The sequence below is a fragment of the Toxorhynchites rutilus genome, chromosome 3 (assembly GCF_029784135.1).
Source record: "Toxorhynchites rutilus septentrionalis strain SRP chromosome 3, ASM2978413v1, whole genome shotgun sequence".
Taxonomy (NCBI): Eukaryota; Metazoa; Arthropoda; class Insecta; order Diptera; family Culicidae; genus Toxorhynchites; species Toxorhynchites rutilus.
Window position 1 is genome coordinate 125,907,405 of NC_073746.1, and position 13,136 is coordinate 125,920,540.

Below are 13,136 nucleotides of genomic sequence, written 5' to 3' on the forward strand. Positions count from 1 at the left end.
TCGAACAGTTCGAAAACGCGCGAAAAAAGCAGACCCGGGCGACAAAAAAAAATAATAACAGCCAACGGTAACCGAAAACAATGCTTCAACGGAGACGCTCACAGCACACGACCGGTTACTCGAAGCTTATGCCGAAGAATGACCACAAACATCTTACCACGATATAATTGAGTACATTAAATACCAAAACAACACTGCTCATGTAAAGGGCGAACATGAAATTATTGCGACACTTTCAACAGGACATAACTTTTTTACCATTGGGTAAAAATCAACCAAATTTTGCACACTTTCTCATTGATGTGTATTGTCTACATGCTGTCAAACTCGAAGTCGTGTTTTTCGATTCAACGAAAATGGAGTTGAACCAACGCGAGTCGAGAGAACAAATTCTTTCCAAACACTTGGAATTTCCTGACCTGTCGCACCGGCAGTTGGGAAAAATGTTGAACATTCACCATTCAACCGTCTCCAGAGTGTTGAAGCGGTTCCAGGAGCGGTTGACGTTGGACCACGGCAAAGGAGCTGGAAGAAAACCGGGACCAGAGAACAAAAAGACGGAGGGAAAGGTGAAGCGGATGATTAAAGCAAATCCCAACGTCTCTCGCCGTGATTTGGCTAAAAAGATCGGCATTTCGCAGAGCTACGTCCAGAATGCAAAGAAGAGAGCTGGACTACATACATACAAGGTACAGAACTTCCCAAACCGCGATGAGCGGCAACAATCGACGGCTAAAACTCGGGCACGGAAGCTCTACGAGAAGATGCTGACAAAATATGGCTGCTGTGTGATGGACGACGAAACGTATATAAAAGCCGATTTTAAGCAAATTCCGGGGTTGGAGTTTTTCACCGGCAAAAGCAAGTTCGATGTGGACGACAAATTTAAGAATAAGAAAATGTCGAAGTTCGCCTCCAAATATCTCGTTTGGCAGGCCATCTGCTCTTGCGGACTGAGGAGTGAGCCTTTCGTGACAAAGGGCACAGTAAATGGCGAGATCTACAAATCTGAGTGCCTCGAGAAACGTCTTTTGCCGTTCATGCAGCAGCACGACGAAGCTCTGCTATTTTGGCCAGATTTGGCATCATGTCACTATTCTAAAAGTATCCTGGAGTGGTATGAGGCCAATGCTGTCCATTTTGTTCAAAGGGACATGAACCCGCCAAACTGTCCGGAGCTGCGCCCGGTGGAGCAGTACTGGGCAATAATGAAGCGGGAACTTCGGAAGAGCCAGAAGACAGTCAAAGACGAGAAGGACATGTTAAGAAAATGGAAAAAACTGAGAAACTGGTACCGGATGACACTGTAAAGACTTTGATGGAGGGCGAAAATGCGTTCAATTTTACACTGCGAAATGCGTTCAATTTTACACTCAAGGCTCCATCGATTAACTTTTCTTTTGATTTTTGAAGTAAATATATGTATAAAACTACCCTAAAATTTTGGTTTGATTCTAAACATTATAAGAAAGTTGGCATGACATTTTCGGTGTCGCAATAATTTCGTGTTCGCCCTTTATTGGGTTGGGGAAAAAGTAATCTGATATTTTCTCGATACCTGGCTTTAGTGATCAACATCTCACGTAATGTCGATCATACAATTTCAAGTATAGGCTGGTTGTAAAGGTGACATTTCACACTAAAAACATTCTTTTACTGTGGGTTACAGGGTGTTAACAATAGAGGTCAACAAAGAGAAAAATCGGTGCATTTTACACTTTTTCTTTTATAAAGGCGAAAATGCAAGCTAGGCCGCTGAAAATATGAATGGTGTTAATGGTCTTCTTTTTCTTTTTGGCTTTAAGAGGGTTTCAACTTTTCAGTTCATTCGCCTCTAAGGTGTTAATGGTGCCGATACTGTAACAGTAAAATAGGTTTTTTTAAAGTGCAATTCATTAAATTCAGATCTCTACTGTCAACAAATGGACCATTTGAAGCCAGCGATTGACCAAAAACGTCAAGAAATGGCCTACAGAAGAGATGTTACGTTCCATCAGGACAACGCAAGGCCACAAAACACCGGGAGCATGATTGAGATGTTTTAATGCACCCACCATATAGTCCGAACCTCGTACCAAACGATTACCATCTTTTTCTCGCATTGTAAAACTTCCTGAATGATTATAAATTGAGACCAAGAGAAGATTTTAAAAATCTATTGCTAGAATTTTTCTCTAATAAGGACCATGACTTCGACGAGAGAGACATTTAGAATGGCGACAAATTTTACCACAAAACGGTGCAATTCGAGTCAAATCGAATTGAACAACCCGAAGCATATTCAAAAATATTTTGAATTTCACCCAAAAATAATGGATTACTTTTTCCCCAACCTAATATAACGTTGGAATTGATATTATCAAATTTTGGTATTGAGAATCATTTTTTCTATCTCTCCATTTTTCTTGTATTTTGCCTCTTATATCAGGCATGTCAAAATCAAATTTTAGTATCACGTTCAAAATGAGGGATTCTTAAGTATTTCCTCCTGCTCGAGAGATTTTTTTTTGAAAAATATGCATAGTATTACATACAAAATAAATACAGGTTTCTGGGTTTTATATTCATCTCAATTAAAGCCAATGGTGTACATTAGCTCTATGATCTTCTGAACTTTGTCATAATTCGGATGACCCATAACATCTGATGTTTATATACTACATGGACTGAAAAGTCCGGGATTCAGATTAATTTCGAAGGGTTCATCTGTCACTAGCTTATGTGTGAAATTCTGGCTATGAACATTGCACCAGTCGTGGTTAAAATGGTAGAGCAGTTGGTCTGAACTTGTAACAGTCGTTCATAACTGCCTGAAGTGATGACTCTGCCATCACTGAAAAGCTGAACCGTAGACAACAAAATCAGGACGCGCGTATGAAACAATGGTCTGGTTTGAGGCGATAAGAGATCGCGTCCATGAATGAGGTGACAAGTACCGTCACACAAAAGGATATGGCATTATTGTGCTCGGTCTGTCGGCATTGTTCCCATTTGTCCATTATATGTTGTCTTTCTTGCTGTTGGTGACCGTCGCCGGGAGTAGAAGTGCGCGTCGTGTAAATTTTTTTGAATGATCACGTCGTTCAAATTGTGAACATCGTAAATATTAAAAAAAACACAAAAAGAAAAGGTCCGTCCAGTGGGCCTTTTCTTTGTATATTTTCCAAGACGCCAGGAGACAAAGAAGGCCACGGCAGAGAGAGGCCCTGCAGAAGGGACGACCAATAACACCCGGCTAGGAATCAAAAGCGAGCTGTCGATAAAACCGAGTTTTCCACCCACTCGGAAATCCGTAGTTAAGCCAGACCAGAGAGCAAGTACCGTGTGCTGTAAAACCCCACCCCCGAAATATAACATACGTTACCCGCTACCTTATGTGTTATTCCCTTGTGAACAAACAGTCCTGGACATTCCAGTTTTCAGTTGTCCGTTATTCCGGGCTCGTAAAGGTAGCCGTCACCCCTTGCTCGTAGTCGGCCGAAAAGAAGGTTTATCCACAGGAGACTTAGGTAAACTTGTTGGAGAGACTCCCCACGAGTGACGTGAGTGGCTTCTTTCAGGGTAGACGGGAATAGATTGACTCCCGGAAAAATGTGAGTTGCCAGGTTCTGGTTGAGGGTGACTGAGCATCTTATAACGACCCTGAGTGATCCCGAGCAGCGGGGCATTACAAACTTCAGAATGGTTTGGAGGACCTAGAACATCTGATATTTGTATAAATTCACAAATATTGTAGCACGTGGCACGTAGCAGGCTGTTAAATAAGATAAAAATTGAACGATGGAGGATAGATTCGAATGGATACTGTTGCAAATCATTCATGGTTCCAGTTCAATCCAGTTCAAACTGAAACATTCTAAACCCTGGTTGAGCCAGATGGTGTCGAAGGCCTTTCCTTCATCAAGAAGAACCACGGCTGTGTTGTTGGAGCAGGCTCTGTTCCGGTGTATGATGCTTCCCACGCGAACAGGTTAGTGGACGGTTGAGTAGTTTTTCCGGAAGTCGAATTGCTCGCTGGGTAGTGGTTTGAGCTAAGTTCATGGAAAGGTAACCGGTTAAGAAGATCCAAGTCTGATAGAAACACGTCCAGAGTTGATGTTGTTCTGGGTGAGAGAGAATGGAATACAGCAAATACCTCAACCTGGTTGATCGGTTAAAATGACACCATTCTTGTTGATCTGACGATTGTGCCACAGGGTATGCCGGGCATTGAAACCTCTGCCCATAACAAAGCTAGTTCGGGTGTCCGCAAAGAGCTGTGATGACCTATTGAAAAAAAATGTCGACGAGTTGAGCTGGGTTTCGAAAAGCACTCCAGCATCGATGCCATGTTGAGCCATTAAGTCGCATAGTTTTATCTTTTTCGCCCTAATATAGTGAACATTCCACTTGGTAATCCGTCCGATACGGTGCTCTATGAAAAACATCTAGCTATTATTAAGGTCACATTGGGGTTTCAGTATTATCCAAACTAAAAACAGCACATTTATGCCACCTGATCTAATCTGTTACATTTTTTGCCTCGAGATTCACCTATAATACTCGCCGCCCGGCGATAACGTTGCGAAGTAAGAATGAATAATGAATTGTTGCCAAAACTTTAAATATAATAATCTCTTCAATTGCACTTTGTATGCTAATGGTCCCATCACTCATAGTATAATCTCTTTTTTTTTGCTGCAACCATTTCCCCTCATGAAAGATATCTCACTGAGTAAAAGCTTTTTACTGCGGCTGGACGCAGCGGATGTTGCCGTGAATAATCTCGTTTCCCGTTTCCGGCCATTTTCGGGGTTTGGAAAGTGCACAATTGCATATGCATTGGTGTGCATTCCATTGTGGATTCAAGCATTATTGTCTGTTTTCGCGTTCTTCCTGTGCCACATGCACTAATTGCGTCGTCGTTCGTCCATCTGGTTTCTGCTTCCCGTTCCGTTACGAGGAATGCTGTCAGAAAAGTCAGAAAACTCGAAACAGACGAATGGGAGTCCAAAGTTGCAAAGGCAGAAGCCCATCATCTAACGGGCTCCATATGTAAGAAGTAAACTCCGAAGTTAGTTAGGGTGCATACGATTCAACCACAGACTCGAACGCCATTTTTTTATCTGGGAACCGCGATGAATAGTGCTTGCGCTGGATGGATGTTAGACCGTGAGTTTCGGGTGGTTTAATTTGATATGACTACAAAAGTTTATGTGCTTGATTTTTTGATTCAAATGTTTGCCTGGGTTGGTTGGAGAGGGAGCTCGCAAATATTTGCAAACTTCGGTGGCTCCGCCTTTGGTTGAGAGCGTAATGCGCTTGCTACAGAATATATTTACACCACAGAATGAGTGAATGAATTAAAAGTATGAATAAATGGATTTTATCCTGCGGAACGAACTTTCGTTCTTTCGCAAATGTTTATATTTTATTCGGGCGAGCGCATTTCGCGAATATTTGATTGGGCTACTGAACAGAAAAATTCAGCAGCAGTATTATATTTCAGAGTAATCAGATTTTTTGAAAAGAAATAAATATTCGATTTTTTTTAGCTGTTCTAAATTCATTTTCAGTGCCAGTGTTGAAAGCGTGCATCAAGATAGCAAATAAGACGAAACGGTGGTATGGAAACCGGTGTAACTGACACAGTCAAGAATGACACTCCAATTAGAGTTATTTGCTGGACCCGAGTGGGCAAAGCAAGTAAACGATGAAAAGTGTACTCACTCCCGAAAGTCCTTCGTTGTAACCATTTCGATGGAGTATGCTTCAAACTCGTACGCCTCCATGCTGTAGGGTAGATAGCGGGCTATGTTTATCGTTTCGTACGGACTGTGATAGAACACCTGCGCAATTGGGCCAGAAGTGGAGAAAAAGTTACACAAATGGGCGATGGAAATGTTGTTGAATTAATAGACTATTAGTATTGGCTGAAGGCGTGCATTTGCATTGACTGTGCATCATTTTGCCCTTGGGCTGGGTAATTTGTTATGATACCGTTAGATTGCCGATGTTTACCATAACCAATATCAAAACATTCAAACCATGAATAAACATCCAATGCATAAATTTGAAACGTGAAAGCTGTCAAGACGATTCTGATAGTTCTTCCTGTTCTTTTCTTTTGAAAGAAGGTGCAAAGATTCCAGCATGCTTTTATTATACGATAGGGTATTAATTAGGTCATAAATGATGACGATATACATTTCCATCTATTTTATTAAAAGCCATTTAGTCACTTAAAAAAATTATAGGAGGTTGTGTCCAAGACACACCGACAGACGACTACGCCGTTATTTTGTTCAAGTCGCTTGTTGATAACTTCGGATATTATTTTAAAATGCTTCGAAATTTTAGAAATGACTGTTTAGTAGAATGATTTGGTCGCCCTGAAATGTTTTTTTAAATTGTAGAATTAGTTGAAGATAATTGATTGATGATTCATTCATGCCCTCGCAGAACAATACACAAGCTGATCGCATGTCGCACTCTGTTCCATGTTAATGCATTGTAAATTTATCTCGAACACTAATCCGGTGGCCTTTTCGCAACTGACATACACAGGCGATTATATACTTGCTGCACTAGCACCATTATTCCACATCTCATAACTACATCAATCTTTCTTTCGCACCGAATGGAAACAACAACAATGACAATACTTGCAAGTATCAAATAATATGCTACATGTTATTTAGTATTGTCTCAGTGGAATCGCACCTCTAGACATCGTTCGTACACCGAAGATCAACCAGCACCGTACTAAGCACATCAACACTTCTCATCCTTTCGCGTTATTCTCAAAAGAAACGCTTCTGTTAATACTACTGGCCTCGAGAAAAGTTGAATTACTTGCTCGAGATAAGCGCAGCTGATATCCTTTTTTTAATCTCATTTGTTTATTTCATTATTTCATTAGCACTTCAGCTGTAACAGAGCCGAATTTTAATCGTGTATATGTCACATGTTTATCATATCTATAATTAGCCCATTACACAGCTACCATTTTTCGGCGTAAGAGTTTGTTGTTCCATTATCCAGTTAGACCACCGGACAGCAGAGATAGTTGATATGATCATTGTTGAGTTATTAAAAGAACAGCAGCCCGATGTGTCTTGCAGAGCAAAACATTTGTATGGATGAATCGATCTTATTTCGACCGTGGATCGATCTCCATCGCTGAAGATTGTTGCGTGGACGTAGTTATTCTGTAACAACACAAAGATGGTCAATGAGGGCCCTGAGTTTTGAACTCACGATCGATCGCTTACTGAGCGAACGCGCAACCAATGTGGCTACGGAGACCCCCCCATTAGCTGATATCCTTAGTGGAGAAAGTTTTGCTACTGGCAAGCGAAACCAAATCACATACAAAATTCTAGAATGATATTTACTTTCTTGGTGATTAAATAAACGAAATAAATTCTGTCTGTTAATTCCAATAACCTCGAAAAGAGTTGCATTGAAGATTAGCGCAAATGCCATCCTTGTTGAAGGCAGTTTTGCGATTGGCACGCGAATCCAAATAACTCACAACATTCCAGCACGACATTCACTATGGTTTAACTTTATATTCCTCAAATAGTGATGTGGCGCACAACCTTAACCCCTGCTTCGCCATAGAGTCAGCTCGATGCATTGATTCAATGTCAAAGGCACCAACGAAGCCCTTATTATGACGGTAAACAAGCGAGGTTAGCTGCTTCGAGTAAAAAAATTCTGAATATTTGTTTTAGCAAAGATCCATTATTCATACCCTAGCGCAAATATTCTTATATTATCGCTGCTGCATAATTTGCACCTCCAAACAATCGCCCATCATAGCATAACAAAATTAGGCGATTATTGCATCACGACAGTACCAACGTACGTATCGGTTATGAAGCACGCACGTACGCACACAATATATCGGCCATTAATCGATGGCTTGAAGCAACTAAATATATACACATTTATGTCCGCTTTGCGCTCTCAACAGATGCCCATTCTATTTACATTTCCGGTTCCGTTTAGCTTAGCTGTCATCCTTGGAGGAAATAGTTTTGCTACTGTCATGCGAAACCAAATTACACACAAAACTCTTGAACAATTATTTTCTTGGTGAGCCGATAATAGCCTAGTTGCGATGATCATTGCTTCGTATCTAGTAGGATACTGAAAATTTGCCTCAACGAGATCCAATATTTATGCTCTAGGCAAATATTCCCCTTCGTTCTTCGCCTTTTCTTTGTTTACGGAGACTTTAAATCATTCCCCTTCATTGATCCCCTTTAAGTTGCTCGTTATTGATGGCAGGGGTAGGGAAGCTTACCTATGAGCAGAACAAATGTATAGGAAAACTGAAATTCATCAATTCAAACCGTTTATACATTAGAGGATTATAGTATATAGCATAAAAAACAAATCTTACGGAATTTCCGATTCGTTTGGTATGTAAATCGTCAAAATTCGTTCGCGGCAAAAATAGTTATTAACGTTTTCTTAAAACGTTATTAACGTAAAATAGTTATTAAACGTCATAAAAACGTAACCTGTTTTCTGATTTGGCACCCTTAATGAAAGATTCCGAAATGTTTGGTTGTTGTTACTTTTTAATATATTTTATGTATATTGAGGATTGAGTTCCCGTTTTCATTCGCTTATTCGACTCTAAATAGTTTTTTAGTTTTTTCCGCTAATTTATCTAACTTAAATTTGATAGGTACCTTATTCTACGCAGAAGCTTTATAAAATCTTCGACCAGAAATTTTGTCTGAAGTCGACCTTCACATAGGTTGACGATTGTCATTCTGGCAACCGCGAAGAAAATGAAGTGTCATCATTCCAAATTTGTCCTTGATTCCGTATCAATATAGGTTTTGTCAGACAAATAACACTCTCGGGGTCTGCCCCCTCTATTGAACAATGTGTTATATAACTTGTTTTGTGAGAAACATTTGAACTTTTCTCACGGAGATTCGGCAGTATGTCGGGTCTCTTACATGGGCCTCCTCCAGGGCTCATGTTTAAGCCCCCTTTTGTACAACTTCTATGTAAGCGACATCGAAAATTGCCTCACACAAAATTGCAGCCTAAGACAACTTGCAGATTATGGAGTGGTGTCTGTCGTAAGATCAAACGAATTCGAATTCTGCAAGAACCTTGCAAGATACTTTGAATAATTTTTCAACCTGGGCCATTGGACTAGGGATCGAATTCTCCACGGAGAGAACAGAGATGGTGGTTTTTTCTAGATAGCATAAACCAGCAAAACCAAAGCTTCAACTTTTGGGTGAACCGATCACTCATGCTATGTCATTCATTCAAGTATCTTGGGGTCTGGTTCGACTCCAAACGTACTAAGTAAATCTGAGTAAAAAATGTCAACACAGAATAAATTTTCTTCGCTTCAATTTATTATCTCTTCGGTTCCTTATCCGGTGTAAGATTATGAATCCATTGGTGATCGGAAATTTTGAGCAACTGATCGATTTAAATTTTCACTCTGGATTCATGAGTCCATATTATGAACTCATCTCCATGCAGGTTGATCTTTCTTCGTATATTCACAACCGTGTTGCATGAAGCAGGATATCCATGAAATATTAGATTATGCTAACTCATTAGCAAAGGTAGGTGCAATTAAATGCGATATTTATCAGCAATCGCCTTCAATGAATTTTATTCTTTAGTCCGTAAAAATACCATCGCTAACTGGCAGCGCAAGTGGAACAAAGATGAATTGGGCCGCTGGTTTCGCCCGATTATCCCTGAGGTTAGCCTCAATCCGTGGCTCAAAAGTCTGGAATTGAATCGGGACCTTATTAGCACCTTCTCCCGACTCATGTCCAATCACTGTTCGTTAGATGCACTACTCTTCCGTTTCAATCTTGCCAGCAGCAATCTCTGTGTTTGTGGCCAAGGTTATCACGACATCGAGCACTTTGTTTGGTCGTGCGAGGTATATCTGATCTCCAGATCGGATTTAGAAAAGTCCCTTCGGACCCGAGGAAGACAGCCCAATGTGTCGGTGAGAGATGTATTGGCTCGGTTAGACCTTGATTACATGTCAAGGTCTAACCGAGTTGTGAGTAATTAGTCCCCTATAAACAGTAGAATAAGTTGTGTAAATACACTATAGATATACGAATAGATTTAAGAATTGAATCTGATCATCAACATATTTATAATCTCCTTATATCCCATCCTTGCCTTGAAAAAAAAGTCACCTTTCTAAACTCGAGTCAACCGTGAGTAATCGGTTTTCTACCTTACTAATCATGGAATTAGGAAATTGGTTATATATAGTTATAAAAATATAGTTAAGAATTCGGTTCCTTAAAACTGAGCCTGTAAAAATAAACGAATTAATAAAAAAATCATTCCAAATTTCATCGTGCGGATAGCAACAATATGAAAGTAAATTATTTTGAATCATAAATTATAGAAGATTTTTTACAGGAAGAGGCTTGGAAGGCGATTCAACATACACCGATCCAGCTGTGAAGACGTCGTTCGTTGAAGAGCTTGAGACTCGAGCAGAGGATATTCCGGTAGTTGTTAACGTAGAAGAACAGTGGACGGCTATTAAGAACGCTTTCATCGAGAGTAGTGAAAATAACCTAGGCCAGCTGCGCACCCAGTGGATCACGGATGAAACCTGAAAGAAGATTGAGGAACGTAGGGAAGCTAAGGCTGCGATTGAGCGGGCGAAAACCAGAGGAGCTAATAACGAAGCCCGTCAACGGTATGCGGTTCTGGAGAAGGAAGTTAAACGCTCCTATAGACGAGACAAGCGAGCGTGGGTGGACTCCCTGGCTGAAGGGAAGGAAGCTGCTACAACTGGCGATATGCGCCTCTTCTACGATATCTCACGACGCCTGAGCGGAGCTAGGATGAATCCAAGGATGCCTGTGAAAGACACGACCGGACAGTCGTGCTGTCCCCATGCTATCCGCACGAATGCTGCACCAACTATTCTCGAATATCTGGGACATCGCGACATTCCCGTCCGACTGAATGCATAGCGTCTTAGTGAAGGTCCCCAAGAAGGGGGATCCGACTGTGTGTGATAATTGGCGAGGCGTCGTGTTACTGTGTATTGTTCTGAATGTTATGTGCAAAGTTATCCTAGAACGGATACAGGAGAAGATCGACGCGACTCTCCGACGAAAGCAGGCAGGATTCCGTGCTGGAAGATCTTGTGTGGATCATTTTGTCACATTCCGCTTCATCCTGGAGCAGGTCAACGAATTCCAAGAGTTCCTATATTTGGTTTTCATTGCCTAAGAAAAAGCTTCTGATCGACTCATCCGCTGATGACATCGACGATGGAGTTCCACATTGGATATCCAGTTTTCAGGCCACCATGCTCGAATTATATATCGCAGCCATGATTAACGAAAACCTGCAGTTTTTGCGTTGTCCGCCGATCCGTTTTTGCTCCGCCGAGACGCACTACGTTTCGCAGGCATACAGCAGTACGGATTTAACGTTTGAATTAAAGATTCGGTTTTTTGTATGGAGAGTGATCTGGTTTGAGCACCAGATATTTCGTAGACCTGCAAATGCAGCCCTGGCCTTTCTGATCCGTGTGGCTATATCGGTCTTGGTACCACCATCCGGCGTTGTTTGCCTCCCAAGATATTGGAACGTTTCCACCTGTTCAATTCTTTGTTCCGCTACTGTGAACCTAGAGGTATTGTCAGTGTTCACTACCATGTATTTGGTTTTGGCGACATTTACTGCGAGACCTGCTGCTTGGGAGCTCTCGGAGAGGTCGTCTAGCTTGCTCTGTATATCACTTCGACGTTGGGAGAGCAAAACAATGGCGTCGGTTGAATCCAGATCGTTTATGTGCTCCATTCTAAAAGGATTTCAAGGCAATCCTCTGTTTGGTCTCCTGTCAATAGCTCCAACTAGTACCCCATCCATGACTATAAGAAACAGTAGCGGTGATAATATGCAGCCCTGTCTCACACCGGCAGTAACCCGTATTAGGGAGAGAATCCTGGAATTCGTTGATCTGCTCCAGAATAATAAGGAGCGTTGCGATATGGTCCACGCATGATCGACCGGCACGGAATCCGGCTTGCTGCCGCCGGAGAGTAGCGTCGATTTTCTCCTGAATCCGGTTAAGCATTACCTTGCAGAGTACTTTGAGAGTAACATAAAGCAGCGTGATACCGCGCCAGTTCCCGCATTCAGCTGGGTACCCTTTCTTAGAGTCTTTAACCAAAATGCCTTGTATCCAGTCCACCGGAAAAGTTGCGGTTTCCCATATATTGCTAAATAGCTGATGCATCATCTGGGCTGACAAGGCTGGGTCAGCTTTGAGCATCTCGGCTGAAATACAGTATGTGGGCTCTACTGGACTTCATATTCTTGATTGCCACTTCAGTTTCAGACAGCGATGGCGCATCGAAGTTTACGCGATTAATGCGATGAACTACGGGTGCTAAGCGCTGCTGGTTTTCTTGGTTACCAGCATTTGAGACTCGAAAGAGTTGCTCAAAGTGTTCAGTCCATTGTTCAAGCTGACCTGTACGGTCTGTCAGTAACTGACCAGGTCTGTCTTTCAGAGACATCTTCGCATTCATCCTAACACCACTAAGGCGGCGAGAAATGTCGTACAACAGGCGGATATCACCATTGGCGGCGGCGGTTTCCCCCTCTTCAGTTAGGGAGTTGCTCCAGGCTCTCTTGTCCCGTCTACATGCCCTCTTAACAGCCTTCTCCAGCTCGGCGAATCGTTGACGAGCCTCTGTCTTAGCCGCTCTGGTTCGCTCTCGCTCAATGCCAGCTCTCACTTCTCTCTGCTCGTCGATCATCCTCCAAGTTCCATCTGAAATCCACTTCCTCCGCGTGCTGCGTACTTTGCCGAGGGTTTCATCATTGGTTGTGATAAAGATGTTCTTGATGCTACTCCATAGCTCTTCAACAGATCCACTAGCTGGCAACTCTGAGGCTCCAACCGGCGGACGTCGTAACTACATCCTACTTTCTCCTCCCGCCGTTGAACGCGAGCGACGTGCAAGCGTATCTTAGCGATGACAAGGTGATGGTTGGATGCAATATCGGCGCTGCGCTTGTTGCGCTTGTACATCAAGAAGACTCCTTCTCCATTTTTGACTGATGCAGATGTGGTCGATTTGGTTTTCTGTTCGGCCGTCGCG

The 13,136-nt window shown here is 42.0% G+C and overlaps 1 protein-coding gene across 1 annotated transcript in view; it reads right to left on the minus strand.

Annotated features, from left to right (window-relative positions):
• The window catches only part of LOC129773475 (uncharacterized), a 47,333-nt gene that overhangs the window by 15,514 nt on the left and 18,683 nt on the right, over positions 1–13,136 (minus strand). The window contains 1 exon segment of the mRNA XM_055777087.1: positions 5,710–5,828. Within this exon segment, the coding sequence (XP_055633062.1) occupies positions 5,710–5,828 (119 nt within the window).